Raw genomic sequence first — 18,041 nt, forward strand, 5'->3', positions numbered from 1 at the left:
AACTAACCCATTCTGATTTCACTTCTGATAAATGCTGCTGCCATGCATGTAACATAAATTCTTGTGCAAACACCGTGGCCAACAACAATAGTATAGGACTATAGAATAGTAGTTGGCCTATGATGCACCTGCAGACTAGTGTGTATCCTTGTTCACAACTAAGCATGCATAATAAACAAGAAAATCTAGTCCCTAGTTTACGCTTGCCTAGTCAAGTAAATCTAGTCCTTAGTCAATGCTTGCCCAGACATGTAAATTTAGTCCGAAGTCAATCCCTGCCCTGACCAGTAAATCTAGTCCCTAGTCAATGCTTGCCAAGACATGTAAATTTAGTCCATAATCTATCCATGCCTTTACCAGTAAATCTAGTCCCTAGTCTATGCTTGCCCAGACATGTAAATTTAGTCCATAATCTATCCATGCCTTTACCAGTAAATCTAGTCCCTAGTCTATGCTTGCCCAGACATGTAAACTTAGTCCATAGTCTATCCATGCCTTTACCAGTAAATCTAGTCCCTAGTCTATGCAAGTCCACACAAGTAATCTAGTCCCTAGTATATCCCTGCTCACACAAGTAAATCTTGTCTCTAGACTGTCCCTACCCACACAAGTAAATCTAGTCATCTGGACTATACCTGCCCACACAAGTAAATTAAGTCCCTTGTCTATCCCTGCCTAAACTGTAGATACAAAGACAAACTGGCACTTGTTAGGATGGAAATAAAATGATTCAGTTACACATTAAGGAACTTTTTCCATTAAATAGTTACAAGTATATTTTATCTACAGAAAAGTCAATACATCATTAAACTTAAGACAAAATGGTGTCTGTGATATCATCAAGAACATTATGATCAATTCTAAACTGAAATTTCATTCCTGAAATGGAAGGGGGGGGGGTATTCTGTTTACAATAAATTATGCATTGTCATCTGAGTCATCATATTCATATTTTAATGAATCTTTCTCAAGTCTTTTCAAGCACCTTAGGATTTTAGTCCTTTTATTTATTTAACTTCATTTTTTACCCCAAGCTTAGTGGGATTTATATTACACAGTGTAATGAACAACATGCAGCAGGCCAGGTATCTGATGATAAAAGTTACTGTATGATTGACAACTGATTTTTATTTGAAAGCTACAACTGTCAACAAACACTACACTTACTGCAATCTCTGGAGTACTAGGTTGTACAGCTGATTATAGGAACAGTTCTTTTTTGGCACAGTCAACAGCAAAGGTTGTCCAAACAGCTGGTATGATTGGTACTGCTGGTAGTTGCTCTTACTCCTGTCAATATTTAACACACATCACAGTTTTCCTGCATGTCTTTGGATGGCAAAAAATAATTACTTTTTCTCTACCAAAAAACATCTTAAAATATTACTGACAGTGACCAAAACCAAATGAACGAGTTATATGCATGATTTAAGTTGTCAAAATGTTGGAATAACCACATCTGACTCACTGAAACTGATAAAATGAATGAACAAAATTTGTTCACAACTATATTACTTAACAATACATACAAAATCTCTGGTAAAACAAGAAAAATATGGCACACTTCACTAAAGATGGAAACAAAGTGAAAATTGTCATCTAGATAAATTTAACACCTACACTGTGGATAAGACTAGAACCTGTGCTCGGTCACGTTCAGGCCAATGCACCCCGGCTGCAAAACTTTCATAAGACTAATAGGAAACCAAAATACAATAAAATATAAAAAAATAATAATATAAGAAACAAGAAAAGGATGGGTTTTTTTTTAACCACTAATTTAAAAAATATCTACTGAAATCAAATTCCTCTATATGCGACCAGTACATAACTGGGTGTAGGTTATGGTATTATCCACAATGGAGATATTAAAGAAACTCCTCAGTATAAAGGATTTCATTTTAATGCTTATTTCTTTTCACAAAAAAGTGAGTCTTCTTATGATAGATCTGTTTTATCAACAGGTGAATGATTTAGTTCTAAACACATCATCTGTTATATCAAAGTTGGCAGGATAATAATACTGAAATGTGCTTCTAAACTTTTTTGACAATCTGGATCATACATATAACTTGTCAAGGCTCTTTCTGATGACAAGCAAGAAATTCCCAAACTTTCTGAAAGTGGTTTTTGGGTATCTAATCTGCACTGTTGTCTGAAAACTTAAGCAATTGAATTAACTCTTTAAATGATACCCAAACATTACAATGCAAGAAAATAATATTGTGGCCAAAAAATATTGTGACCTTAAATAAACGGTTTCAGAAGTCATACAGAAAATACAGCGTCATAAACAACTGTAGTCACATATATAAGCGATGCCTTTGTAATTATAATTACAAAATCCCACTTCCAAAGAAGGGTTTATCATTTGTTTATCTGAGTCCCATCTGTAATTTTAGCCACCTGTTGGAACTGTGAACTCCTAAAACAAATCATTGGTTATGTTCACTTCTAATTAGACCATATTAATCCATGATCACATATCTCATTTTATTGATAGTACATGACAGCAATTCATTACAAATCCAAATATCAGGGACCTGACATATTTTGGTTCAAATAATGCTGTTCTAATACTGAATTAACAATTTACCTCTTTATACCTATCACATTTATAAAACAAAACTTTTTACCAAAAGTGTCTTGTTTAGAAAATTTTGGAAGTGTATGTTTAGATAGCAGTAAAGTAAGAGGATGGTAAAAGGCCTAGCCTAAGTCCTCACCTCTGTTCTCGTAGGTAGATTGGAAGGATCAAGTGGTCTGAATCATCAGCACTGGTAACAGGTACTTGATAACTGCAAAATGATGAAAATTATGAAATGACAAATATTCTTTCCTTGTATCACTGTTCTGATTTTGCTTTAAGTCTATTATAATTAATTATGACTAACAGGTTTTGAATAATGCAAAAACACATGAAAAGTTAAACCATGCAAAAAGCAATATACCTTGCCCAGAGACGATAGTTGTTGGAGTAAAAGATGTTTCTTCCATAAGAATTACCTTAGGAGTTTGAATGGTACCTTACAATTCCAGCAATAAAAAATGCTAAAGGTTGAAAGCCTTAGAGTTTAATTGATCACCAATACCACACAAAAGCTCATCACTGATTGCCTAATTCTAGCCAACTGGGGAAAGAGCCAGAAGGACAGTGTCTCTTCCTCCTTGTAGAGACCTACCAATTCTTTAGCTATATTGTCTTTAGTAGCAATAAGGGGTGGAGAGCATTCAAAGTAGCCAACAATCTATAAAAGTCCTTGATGGTGGCTTTAAAATGAAAATTCAACATAGAAGATGCTCCAGCTATAACCAGTACCGGCTGCTCCATGGGCCTGGCTGGCTGGACAGATTTTTCACTGAAATCTCTGTCATAGTAAGGGTATGTTGCCAAAGGTATGGTTAAATGTATTGAGCTGTCACTAAAATATCCATAAATCATACATGGCTAGACCGTTTGAATGAACAGGTTCCCATGCTGAGATGGCTTCGAAGGCCAGTGACAGCTGTCAACTGTGCAGTTTTTTTTTATATCCAGTACAAACCCCATGCATCCTGACTTAAATGCCCTAATACCATCCTTGGATGTGTGTGTGTGTGTGTGTGTGTGTGTGTATGGGACTTATGCCTACTCCCATGATGGTTGGATGGCCAGTAATAGTGTGGTGGTATAATGAGTTGGATCCAATGGATAAAGTGCAAATCCCATGCATCCTGACCTACAGGCCCAATGGCCATGTGTGGACACACAGGAGGATTTACACCCACTGGGCTGTCTAAAATTGGGGAACACTCTCTCAATGAATCAGAATTGCCAACAACAAATTTTAGGTTGTCTTCCTTGTCTTATTCCATCTCTCCTTCCCTGAACTTTGCATTTCATGCATTTAGCAGACATTTCTCATGAAATGACACAACATTCATGTTTTGGCCCTTTGTGATCTCTGGTATATGGCCTTGGCTGTTTGCAATGGAAATAACCATCCATGTGGGGAAGATATTATTAAGATCATCAGTTTGGGATGGGTTATGGGATGTTTGAGCCATGTGACCTGTGAATATGTCTGGTGAGTGAAAGAGAAGTTAGCTTTTTGTTTAGCTCTTTCCCTCACTGTTCTGCAACAGGAATTGAATCAAACCCCAAGGAGAAAAGTTAGAGGGAATTGCAAATAATGCTGAGTCCTGTGATGGTGACTTGGGTGATGGATCTGTTTTAGATTGTGTCAATGTCTGGTGTTTCAGGGCCCAAGGGTAAAAGTTGATTTATCTCCCTTGTCCACCAGAAATTCTCACTGTAAGAAAAGTATAAACCTGTGTGCCTGCACATTTGATGTTTAAATATGGCATGGATGCAGAGCTATACCAAATGATGGTTACCTGGAAAAAAGTGATAGACCATCTCAATTACAATACTACCTGTAAGGAAGGTCAAGGATGGCATGTACAGGTAGAATCATTGATGCATGGCATTCCAAGGCAAAGGATGCCATGGTAAACAAAACTCATCTGTATGTACGAAAAATGACGGAATAAGACCTACATAAAGAGTTTCTTAAGGACATAAAGACATGCACGGATATAAATATTGTAGCCCAAACCTATCTTGTGATGTCAAATAGGTGACTCATGCAAGTGACTCAATGCTTTTTAAATATAATGGAATGCTTGTGCAGAAAAGCATCATTCAAGTGTTTATATAGAAACATGCATGAGCAAGATGCAACAGAGTAAACTGTGTATACAAGGCCAACCTGTCTGTCTGACCAGAGCAGAAGCAATACAGAAATGTACACGTGTCTACATTACACACAAAAACCATCACATCAAAAGGGAATTGAGGCACCATTATAGATACTTACAAAGTACGTATTAGGCAATTAATTGTAGGGAACAAGGCCCACATACTGAATGTACAAGTAAAATCAATGAAGTGAGCACCCGGACTGCAATTGCCTTGGAATAGAAACTCACCAATATGTACACATTCGATATCGAATAACACATATATTAGGAGTTTTTATAAGCACAAAATAATTATAGCCCAAACTGAATGTGAAGTTGCTTAGGTTCCCAATGCAAGTACCTAATGTGAATGACAACAAAAGTAAGCAAATCGTAAAGGCAGAACTTTGTCAGCAAAGGAAAAGTCTGAAATACAGATGGAGTAGACTTTTCTTAGTAGTGAAAAAAAAAAAACACCTTCAATTTGTAATGGTCTCTCTTCTGAATATTCTAACTTTCATGACAAGACCATGTTTCTTGGAACAAGTGGAAGAAGTAACTGAAAGGTTCTCAGCATGCTGCCAATTCTTATCCTAAGGGGAGATCACTCTTCCCAACTGCCAGTTGGCAGACAACTTTTAGCTTCCTTTAACTAAAAGTAGTATATGGGAGGGCTGGATTTGCAATTTAGTAGTAGTTCTCCTATGGTATTATGATTGGGTAATGTATTTAAAAAACTTCGGATAGTGTAAGTGAAACTTGCCAAGAGTGATGAATAACCATACAAAAAGTCCATTCTGACTAATACAATAATAAGACAAGTGAACCATCTATAGTCCTAGCACAGTATTGCTTATAAAGAAATAGCTGAAGCATATATATATATATATATATATATATATATATATATATATATATATATATATATATATATATATATATATATATGTAAAACAGGGGAGAGGCAGGCTGTCAACTAGTTCATGACTAATCAAAGTTAACAATACATGCTTACCTGTGCTGAAATAACTAGAAATCTGATTATGGACACTTACATTATTGTAATAAACATTTTATCATGTGTTCAAAAATGAAACTTACATTACATTTGAATACACCTCTTCATCAACAACTTGTTCACAATGGGATTCAAAAAATATAGACCACACTATAAGCGAGGGACCCCCATAACAATATGAAATGATACCATTCTTGCTCTACATTAAGAAAACCGCATGGTGGTGGGGGAGGGGTCAATATATCCAACCACTGAGATATCGTTAACATTATTCCAGCTGGTTTCAACAACCATCGTATGTATGTGAAAAACCTGTGTATTACATCACTGTTCTATGTTGTTCTTGAACAGTCTGGTTCCCTAACCAGTCTGCTCCCTGCTCTTACTCTCTATTCTTGTGGAATGCAATGCAAGGAGCATACTAATCAGGGAACCAGTGAAAATCTCAATCAAAACAAGATTTATTTTATTTTAAAAAACAGAGCAGTTTATGAAACAGCCAGCATCATCGAAAGTCAATTTTTAAATAAAAATGTTCTGTAGTAAAATACTGATGCCGTGATTTCATTGCAAGTAATAGTGAAACTTCTCATCCATGAGGAAATCTCCAAGATACAATTCAGGAATTACAAATTAACTACAAATTTTGAAACTAACTGTTCATTAATAAAAATGCATCTGTGTCCGAAGTACCCATTTTGATCGTGTTATCTTCATATTCAAATTTCTTGTACTTTCTAGTAAAAGAAATGGGGTTCCACGCACGCTACAGGCGGGTTCACGAGTTATCATTGCACGGGTTATTGAGGAGTGTAGTATCTGGTTAACCTCAAATAGACTGCACCTTGGTGTTTTTTGTTCCAAACTTTAGTGGTGCAACATTTTCTATCAGTATTATAGATACCCAATTTTTCTGGATTGCGTTTTTTTTTCAAAATAAAAAAGCATCAATTACAAATTGCGTATTTGCATAAATTTTGTCTCTCCTGTCATAATTTCAACCTCAAAATAAAACAAATTTTTGTTGCTGTAGGTGTGACTTTAATTTCAAAAATATATTACATTGGCGATCATCAGAGACTTTACATTACATCTCTGACAACTAGCACAAACCTTATATGTTTTCATTGCCAGATATATTGTTTAAAATGGACATCAACTGTAATCTTACAGTTTTAATCACTGTTATTGACTTTAGATATTGCTATTGTCAAACAGACATGGATGGACATTAATTCAATTTTTTTTCCCAATGAAAAATCTGCTCAGTGGGGCATGCATGTCAAGATGTGTGGGACAGATCACACAAACTTGTGGGGAAACCTACATTCCCAAACTGAAGGTGTAACACTAAAAAATGGCAAATGATTTTAAATTACACTCACATAAATATATCATCTCTGTCCATGATGTGGCTCAAGGATTCATCCCTTGCAAAAAACTTGTGAAATCTGAAGCTGTAAACATCTGTGACCACCATCTGGAAAAACACACCATTCAAGCCCGACATTAAATCTTGAATCATAAACAGATGCCAACATGTCAGAATAAATGTTCCATTTAGGAATTCAAGACTAAAACCAAACAGAATTAAAACTGATTCCAGTTACTACTTGATTTATCATGTTCCATTGTTTTGTAGTAATGTCCTTAACATAAGTATAGAACTTAAATACTTGCAGAAGTAAAGATCACTACCTCCAAGAAGATATACTTTAATATTACTAAATTTATAAACATGAATAGATATCAATTGGATTCACACAATTATAAGGTAGATCTCAATATTATCATTTAAAGGGGCTACATTTACAAAAAGTCCAGGGACATACGCCTTTCTCTCACTGCTGTTGTACCCAAAGCACTCTAAAACTTTTCTTACAGACAGGAAAATTAGCCGAAAGTACGATTACTGTTCTCACACTGTCCTTCTGGATAATACAATGTTCCAGTTATGCGATGCTGCAAATACTAAATGGATTGTTCCATTATTTAGACTAGACGTGTGTTCATGGAACATGGAAGTCCCACCACAAAGCATGAAATGGAATGATGGATAGAAAAACATACAGGCAGATAAGGGAACATCTCGAAGCTGATAAAAATCCAAATCACACACACACACACATTGAGTATTCAGTAGGTATCATCTTCACCCAGTATTCATTAATTATCATCTTCAATGACTGAGTACCATCTTCACTGACTGAGTATTCAGTTTTATAAATTCCATTATCCTTCAAGCTCTTAATGCTGCATTTGTCTGCCTATTTTTTAATGTAGCTTTAAGAATTTTTCAGTCATATTGCTATGTCATCTGCAGTGTGGCAGTTTACCGTGATGTCTAGCACCGGGGCATCATGCCGCAGACATGTAGCATGATGTCCCAACCAGTCACATTATCCTGACACCAGGTCAACCAGTCCTAAAACTAACCTCTTAATGCTGAGCGCCAAGCGAGGCTACTGCAAGTACCATTTTTGTAAGTCTTTGGTATGACTCGTCTGGGGCTCAAACCCATGACCTCCTGCATCCAAGGCAGACGTTCTAACCTCAAGGCCACCGGAGCGGTTCTGAATACTCAGTGATGATACACCTATCAAATACTCTGTAAAGATACCTACTTAATATACCTGTTGAATACTCTGTGAAGATACCTTACCTACTGAATACTTAATCATGAAGATGGTATCTACTCAATACTCAGTGCAGCTGATACCCACTGAATACTCAGTGCAGATGATACCTATTGAATACTCAGTGAAGATGATACCTATTGAATACTCAGTAAAGAGGATACCTACTGAATACTCGGTGAAGATGATACCTATTGAATACTCAGTGAAGATGATACCTACTGAATACTGAGTGACGATGATACCTATTGAATACTCGGTGGAGATGATACCTATTGAATACTCAGTAAAGATGATAACTACTCAATTCTCAGTAAAGATGATACCTATTGAATACTCATTGAAGATGATACCTACTGAATACTCTGTGAAGATGATACCTATTGAATACTTGGTGAAGATGATACCTATTGAATACTCAGTGAAGATGATACCTACTGCATACTCAATGACTTAACTATGTCCATGTAGTGCAAGTTATAACTTTACAACTTACTTCTTTCGTTTACAACAGGGTGTTCTCATTACCAAGATTCTGCTTGACCCTACATCTAGCCATGGACTAGACTACAACTAAGCTGAGCACTAGACCCTACATCTAAGTCATTTAATAGACCCAACATCTAGGCAGTGTAATAAGCTGACCATCTGAGAAGTGTACTAGACCCTACATCCAAGCATATGTATTAGATCCCATGTGTAAGCAACGAAATAAACCCTACATATAAGTAATGTACTAGACCCTAACTTTATGTCATCTAAGCAGTTTAACAGAAACCAACCAGAATGCAAAAGCTATCCAAGAGATACAGACAAACAAAAAGAGTTATCACTCCAAATAAAGTCTTATAATTCAAGAAAGGCTTAAAGATGACACCACTTTAGTAACCCATAGTTAAAAAAACATGGAACACAAATACCGTTGTGTTAAGAAGCTGTTGGTCAGAAGCTTTAAATAACTGACCTCAGCATCCTGTTTTAGCAGTAATATTAATAAATTTGAAAGTATGGGAACCTACAGTATATAGCACCCTATTCCCATTCTTCAGTAAGCTGGAATCATTTTAAGTTAATACCATGTTATTTGACTTAAGCAAGGTGGAATCATTTTAAGCTGATACCATTTTATTTAAACACTTTCTATGTACACATAATTAACCTGAAATATGGAAACTGATTTTACTTATGATCATACGTACATATTCTGGTTTGATGTTAACATATTCTGCAAGTACAATGCACATATCTGCAATACATCCCATCTTTGGCACTGTTAATTTGAACTGGAGAAGAAAATTATTTCCATTATGCATAAGTGTGTATGTGTTTGTGTGTGTGTGCATGCACACACACTCAAGCACATGCTTGTTTATATGTATTAGGGTCCATGAATTTTATTACAACTCAGACTAGAATATAAACCTTCCTGAAAATCTAATTTTGCGTAATTGGATTAAAAATGAATGGAAGTTCACCCTATTCTTCAAGTTTCATGTATAAATTTAAGGAGGAAACTCGCAAATTGAAATTTTCTTGCTGAAAACAATAATTTTCAGTTGACATAACAGTTAATCTAAGCACAAAATGTCATGTTCCAACTGTTTTGTGATGCTCATTGAACGGGGAAAAAAGGCAAAAGAGTGTGCCAATTTAAAGTTAAATTTGGTTTGAAATGTAACCATTATATATAATACCATTATCTGTACAAAACTTCTTGCATCGTCATTTAACAATAATAGAAAATTACCAAAGAAAGAAAATGTCTGCATATCAAGACACTAATCTTAATTTAAAATCAGATAAGTTGCAAATGAATCTACCTTAGGCAAAGGATTATATTAGTCATGAATAAACAATACAAAATCAATAAATAAAAGCAACACATTCAATCTTAAAACATCATAGATATATAATTAGGTATACAGTACAATGAGAAGTTAAAAATGGTACCTTGTATTTTAGATAAGGAGACACATTTTCCAAGATATGTTGGAAACAATAAGAAATCTTGTGAATCTTGCAACTATCAATAGACAAAAAGAGACCATCACCATACCTGGACTGGCTTTTCTAAAGGATTCAAGGGGACCCAAAATACATCTATCTGTCTCTCCTTTTTCACTGGCAAAGGTAAAGATAGGTAACAGAATGGATCAAAAGTTACTGAGATTTTTGAACACTCTGGACAGTGCACTGTGGACTTGTACAATCCATGGAAAATATCCACTATGATAGAATCATTTCTCTGTTTGTAATTGCTCCATGCCTCATCTGCCACCACCTAAAAATTTAATTAAAAATGTACAAATTAAATAGAAATATGAAGGATAGTACACTGGTAAATGTACATACTTTTCATCTCTGAGTTTCCGAGTTCAATTCTTGGTTAGAGTATATGTGAATACTTATCCAAGGTATGAGGTTTCCTCCAGGTTCTCTGGTTTCTTATACAAGAACACCCCAAGACAGCTAATCCACAGGGAGTGTGACTTTTTAGTATTTGTGGAAAAAATGTGTCAAGTTCAGAAACATGGATTTGTTGGCAGTAAAATGTTCTATACTTTAAATAATGTGTCATCCACTTATTCAAAACTATATAAATACAGATGATGTTATCTAATTCATATGAATACCTGCTAGTTTTAAGTCCTGAAATACAAGTTGAATTGCCTACTTAAGCAGACACTTCAATATAAAGAATACCTGCTTAAACAAGACAATATTTATAAACCCCTTCTTTACTAAAACTCTATATTTCACCTCAATAAAAAGGACACCTGTCCACAAAAAACAAACTTTATGTGTTTCCATGAATGGCCTATATAGACATGTCCAAATGTACTCATTTCAGTGAATAGACCATCCACAGGAAAATAACAGGAAATCAAATAAATTCAGGAACTCAATCTCTTGATGAGTCTTACAGTGATAACACCAACAGTTTGGCTCTAGAATAATACAATGTTGCACCAAGAATCCTAACGGCAATGGATACCATGTCATCCTTTCCTCCAACACACAACTTCAAAAGGATAATGAAATATACTAGACACTGCTTAACGCATTAGTTGTACTTAAAAACATACCCAGACACAATCTTACTTGCTCTCTTAGTCTTAGTGTTGCCATCTGAATGTTGCTATCTTTACTGCACTATCATCTTTATCTTCTACACTTATATTATTGTTAATAATGTTGATCAAGCACTCATGAAACAAACACAAACATTTACCTCTTTCAGGATCGGGTTTGCATGAAAAAAGCCCCAAAGTGGAATTTTCCATTCCAAATCTTGCTCTTAGTTAACTTTAATTTTCCATTAATCATCTACCAACATTTATTGTAACAATTTACACTTTTTCTGCATTACTTTTCTTTTCAAACCAACAACACATCAATTAAATGCCCTATAGTTTATTTCTGCAAGCCCTCTCCCTCACCTAATTTCTTTGTGTCATTAATTCAACCTCGATAATAAATTACACTGACCACTCCGGTGGCCTAGTGGTTAGAGCGTCCACCTTCGATGTGGGAGGTCATGGGTTACAACCCGGCCCAGTCATACCAAAGCGATGTGACTGAAAAATTGTTAAAGCTACGCTAAAAATCTAAATCACACACACACACAAATTACACTAGCATCACCTAGTGATTCTACACTGCAACTCAGCAGGCTAATACAAACCTTTGATGTTCTTATTGCCAAAAATGTTGTTTTAAAATGGAAATTTAACTACCATATACTATATTTATTTGCCTCAAGTGTCTGTGGCCATTGCAAAAACTAACATGTATGTGCATACATGCCAACCACCTAAGAGGTATAAGTGTAATTAGTGCTACTGTAAGTGGGCATACAAAAATGTAATCAATATATTACATGCCGGAATTACAAAACATAATTCTACAATGACTATGATCATATGCTCAGCATAATGTATTACATTACTCTCATACTCTTCTAGAGTTTATAAAACAGTGTTGATTTGTCCTTTTTTCTGATCTGACATGTTTTGAAGTTTGAAAATATCTATCTTCTCTAACAGTTTCCATCATATAACATCCACAACTTGCACTATATTTAGCATTTCGCTTAACATTTGGCACCATTTTCTTTAAAAATGTAGACTGGTTCACTAACTAGTTTATCAATAAAATGAAGTTGTGAGCAAAGTTCAAATGTGAAGAAACCCATCTGTTTTTTTTTAAAATGGGTCACATACAGTTGCTATAATAGCAAATAAGGAAAGTACTCTTATGCTATTCTTACAAAGCAGTTATCTTTTTAAAAAGAGAATAAAACGTAAATTGGTGTAAAAAAGCTTAATGATTATTCCTAAAGCATAATGGTTGACATGTATGTATATGGACAGATGTACACTTAAGAAAAAAAGGTTGATTTTCTGTTTACAGGGCATAAAATTCTGAGAAACTGAAAATCTCACATTGAAGATGCAACACTGCATTCACAATTCTAACAACCACTAGAATGTGTAAATGTGAATGCCATATATACCAACATGTCCTTCATTATACTTGGATAAAATACATCAAGGAATAGTCTTATTAAATTTCATAGCCTTTTCCATTATTGATGTTTTTGGCATTGTGCAGTTCATATTATTAAGTTCATGCCATATCAGTAAACATTTGTAAAAAAATGCATCTATAAACAACAAATTTCAATACTAAAAAAGTTAGAATGATTTTAATATAAATAAATTTAACTATTTGTTATAATAATCTAATGAAAATCCATAAAATGTGATTATATTCAAATGAAAAACCATAAAATCAGCACTTTATGTAACTTCACAATGACAAAATGTCTTTTTAACTATGAGTAATTTCATGTCCTAGCTGCACTTATCTCCCCTGACAAAACTATTGGCAATCCACAATCTATAGTACTGATGAAAATAGTCAATTATTACTAATAAAATCATTGACCACATAAGTATTATATTTCATAAACTTTTAGTCAATACATTATGTTTTCAAGATACAAGCTTCCGCAAATCGTTTGCATCTGAAATGAATACAATAATTAATCAAATAACCATCAGTAAATGAAAGGAAGGTATTTATGCATGTTTACAGACATGAAAACTATCTGAAAATACCTGATCAGGTCTTCCATCTGCATCTTTCATCTCTACATAGGGCTTCTGTCGAATCCGGTTTAGGTCTTCATGGAGACCGTCTAAAAGGAAAGCCATCAATTCCTGACAGTCATGTTGCTGATAGCCAGAGAACTGTGGTGCAAAACGGCCTACCGCATACTACAAAACAAAGATAACCTTTCAATAAGGTGAAACATGTACATATTTTTCCAAATGATCTGCAGTGCAACCTCTCTCAAGCAGACTGCAGAATAAGTCTCAAGCAACCTGAAAGAAAGTCGTGAGTAATCTGTAAAACAAGTCTCAAGTAATCTGCAGAACAATTCTCAAGTAATCTGCAAAACAAGTCTCAAGTAATCTGCAGAACAAGTCTCAAGTAATCTGCAAAACAAGTCTCAAGTAATCTGCAGAACAAGTCTCAAGAAATCTGCAGAATAAGTCTCAAGTAATCTGCAAAGCAAGTCTCAAGTAATCTGCAGAACAAGTCTCATGCAGTTTGCTGTTAAATATTGGGACAGAACTCTACTGTCTGTAAAGAATTTCCAGATACACAAGATAAGACATTTCTCATTTTTACAACTAGATGTTGAAATTATTGCTGATATTCTTGAGCAATACGATATTCAAATCAGCTGGTGTGGCTGCAGTATCAGATGTAACATCACCAGTTTTCATTTTGGACAAACTAAATATCATTAAGTGGTAGTAAGGTTATATCTATCATATACTTCATTATAAGCAAGTTCAAAATAAGGTGGTACACTATACAGCTCCTTTATGCTTCTGATTTGGTATTTTATTGTGCAGCAAAAAGTAGGTTATACTGAAAATGCAATTAGAGTAAAGTGACTTGCCTAAGGACCCAACAAAGAAACTGAGCCTGGCTAATCAAATGGTAGGATTCAAATCCAGATCTTTTCAATCACAAGTTCAGCTCATTAACAACTAAGGCCCTTGCCTCTATTGGTCACCTCTGAGGACAAGCAGCAGAGTACAGCTGACCTATTCTACATTCTCAAACCAACAGTGTCTCCAAGGGACAGCATTTAATGAGGGAATACTGCTCATCCAATACATCAACATACTTAATACAGCCATACTCACCTTAAAGTTTCTGGGTGCTGTATAGCTATTTTTGCCTGACCACATCGTCTGGATGAGTTCTGCATATGATCTTGCTATTTCTCCATGCATTCCAAGAGGGTTCTTCTCATTAATCTCCTCCATCCAATTCTTGTTAAGGAAGTATTGAGTCAGCAGGGGGACATTACTCATGCACTGAGAAAAAAAGGTACACTGCAAAAATTTCCATTTTATAAATTTCTAAATACACTGAGAATGAGAGAGATTCAAGATTAAACTTGAGATTTCGCTTGTCTTCAGTAGCTCACAGGACATAATAACGCACCTAGAAAAGAACTAAGATTTCAAATAAATATACACATTGTTCCCTTTGTCAACCAAATTTTTCAATTTACCTGTGATTTTTCTCAAGAAGAATGTGGGGCCCCATGTGGCCAAGTGGTCTAAGACACTCACCTTGAAAGATCACTGATATCTTGTCTCAGTCCTTGTGGGTTCTAATTTCAAGCTTGTATAAGTGAGAAAGAGTGCCAGAACCTTCCCATGGGATGGTGGTTTTTCCTGGGTTCTTCATCCACCAAATATACTCGCTATCATGTATAATCTAAATTCCTGGGATCTCCATCCACCAAATATACTGGCTGCCATGTATAGTTTATCATGTGCTGAAAAGGGCATTAAGCCCATAAAAAGCAACAACTCAAGGAGGAAGTAGGGCTAAGTAGCTAAGTATTGCCAGCTAAGTTGTATTACAATATAAATGAATGCATCACAGTATGTATAAATACATATTGCTACCAAATGGATCATTCTGGAAACCCATGTGATACAAAGTGTCCGCATGACTAAATGAGCCAGCAATTATAAAAAGCAAATTTCTACCGTGTTTCTCAATTTCTTTTGGGAAATCAAAAAGGATTGCATATCCAGATAAAACAATGGTTTGGCAGCTAAAATATAAGTAATGACCAACTTTCACAGACGAACAATGTGAATGTATGTGTGCAGTGAGATTAATACCACACTTCAGAATATCTCCAGCAATTAAAGTATCTATGGCATACTACAAACGACCTGTCATTTTCATCAACTTCCTTGTGTTTAAAGCCAAAATGAATCCAAGCAATTCTCTTTGCCTGTTTATTGAGTATAAGCGCTGGTTTGTGTTCATTTGACAGTGATTGGCTGTCAGCCATATCTAAATCATGCTTCTGACGGCTTACCATGTTAAGTATTATTTTGCGTAAACAAAGCTGATCTGACTACCAGTCAAACAGGCAGTTAAGGGTGAAAATCAAAAATAATGATAGTGAAGAATTTGTACTGATTTGAATTACAATATATTACCAATATACTGATATATCATTAACCATTCGGAGAGAGTCACATCTTACTTTATAATCAGCCACAATATTACAATCAAGAATTTCATATACTGTTCAGAAGTGCATTTACCCCCAATACTGGAATTATTTTAATTAGCTCTGACTTTTAGATCAGTCTTTATTCTTTTCTTTTGCAGAAACCACTTTTCTTATTTCAGTCACAGTGATCCATACACTTGACAGGTCAGATCAGGACATACCAGGAGATTTACAAGAGAGTTTTGACCTCAAATGACAGACGATTTTTATCGACCAGATTTTTAGCATGCAAATATATAAATATTACAACATTGAGTAAATTTACATTTTCTAATACCAAGATATGTAGACCATCGTATCAAATCAGCCTTTTCACAGCAACTTGTTTCCATTCATCTCAGGTATATATGTACATCTCAGGTATATATGTACAACAATTATTTTTTAGCATTTCATAGGAGATCACTGCCTGGATTATATTGGTGGCAGTCCTCATCACTGTTGATCTCAACACTTAAAAATGACATACAGTTACTAGATCCTGGCTTCCTCAGGAGTCAGCCTGAATTTTCCTCAGAATGGAAAATGTTCATTCAGTGTATGTATGCACTGTAATGTGGCAGTGTTAGGACAACTCTATCTATTTTGAACCCATCAAGAAGTTTGAACTGTTTCCTGCCTTTGGTTTGATTCAGATTGCTGACTGCTCAAGACTGGTACTGTCCAGAATTCACAAAAAGATTACTTTGCTAGTAATATAAATAAATACAAAGATGTCATTTACCTCATGCACTATAGATTACAATGGTAGTTAGTGATATGTACTTTGGTTTGCATTCATGCTTGCAAGCATTAAATCAAGGTCAGTAGTGTTTTTATATCAGTTTGCAGTATTCATAGAAGTGTCAAACACATAAGTTGTAAAATAATTCATCAAGTTCTGCTGGTGACCACTCATGACAGTGAGTTTATATAATATTGTTATTATTAAACTTTAATTTAAATGGATCCAAAAAATTATCTGCCAGCAGAAACAGGAGATTATGTTTAGTTGTAAAATTTGGCTAATAGTGCCTCACCGTGTGTGAATATATCCACATTTGATGACGATTCCGCAGAAACGGATTTCAGTAATAGAACATTTTTTGTTGTCCTGGTTAATATTCCGTTATAAGATGGGGGTTCTGCATGATGTGTGATACCATTCTTGCCACCAGAACAGATTTAAATAGTAGCTTTATAGGATTCCAACCACTGACATTCCTGTTTCCATCCATCATTTTATGGGATATTTCAGTTACTCAGATTTTGGTAATGGGAGCTAATGCACATTTAACTTCATTAAGCCAGTCAAAATTACTTTTGGTTATACACAGTACCAACTTTAATCCATCTCACCAACTTTAAGCACTGAAGAGGACATAAACTCAAAAAAGAATCAAAGTAATATTAGTTGTTTTATGCTGACTGAACTCTTTATTAATCTAACCATAATCAATTAACATTTTAAATTCATTTGGAAAAACCTCTGCTAACACAGAGTTTAATCCACTTCAACAATCTTCAACCAATGAAGCAAACAGAATGGGGTTTTAATTGTTTCATGTTGCTTGAATTTAGCAACTAAATTGTCTTGCCCAGTTTAGTCAAATGATCACAGCCTATACTACTGAAAATATACTACACGGCAACCAAAATGTTAAAATATTAGAGCAACTTTGCATATGTGGGAGATTTCAGAGAGCAACAAAGTGGGATGGGAGACACTCAACTTGGGAAACTCAGGAGAAAAACCATCCTGTCTGGGAGGTTGACATAACCTCAGAATTAATAGGCCTCTTCCTTACCACATGTGCAAGATATGTATCTGATGACAGAAACAATTGTTATACTTCAGATACATTGACCATGTCCTCTGACCTTTCCACCTAAAACCAAACAAGTTCTTCCTTACCCAACTGCAAACCATCCACAAAGTTTTGTAAGATTCCAATTGCTCAACAAGTGAGTGATCTGGGCCCATTCAGGAAGGTGTATGTAAAGTTCTATGACAAAGATTCCTAATAGTTTAGGAGAAATATCTACAAAAATCCTG

The 18,041-nt window shown here is 35.1% G+C and overlaps 1 protein-coding gene across 4 annotated transcripts in view; it reads right to left on the reverse strand.

The window, feature by feature from the left end:
- Window positions 1-18,041, reverse strand: part of LOC149789194 (ubiquitin carboxyl-terminal hydrolase 15-like) — an 83,597-nt gene that overhangs the window by 27,252 nt on the left and 38,304 nt on the right. For all 4 annotated transcript variants that reach the window (XM_089975345.1, XM_089975348.1, XM_089975347.1 and 1 more), the window contains 7 exons: window positions 14,604-14,777; window positions 13,500-13,658; window positions 10,433-10,657; window positions 9,576-9,659; window positions 7,126-7,220; window positions 2,727-2,798; window positions 1,168-1,290 (listed from right to left, as the gene is read on the reverse strand). In XM_089975345.1, the coding sequence (XP_089831471.1) occupies window positions 1,168-1,290; window positions 2,727-2,798; window positions 7,126-7,220; window positions 9,576-9,659; window positions 10,433-10,657; window positions 13,500-13,658; window positions 14,604-14,777 (932 nt within the window). The remainder of the gene's footprint in view (window positions 1-1,167; window positions 1,291-2,726; window positions 2,799-7,125; window positions 7,221-9,575; window positions 9,660-10,432; window positions 10,658-13,499; window positions 13,659-14,603; window positions 14,778-18,041) is intronic.

The sequence above is a fragment of the Sinohyriopsis cumingii genome, chromosome 11 (genome assembly GCF_028554795.1).
Source record: "Sinohyriopsis cumingii isolate HCF-2022 chromosome 11, ASM2855479v2, whole genome shotgun sequence".
NCBI classification, from domain to species: Eukaryota; Metazoa; Mollusca; class Bivalvia; order Unionida; family Unionidae; genus Sinohyriopsis; species Sinohyriopsis cumingii.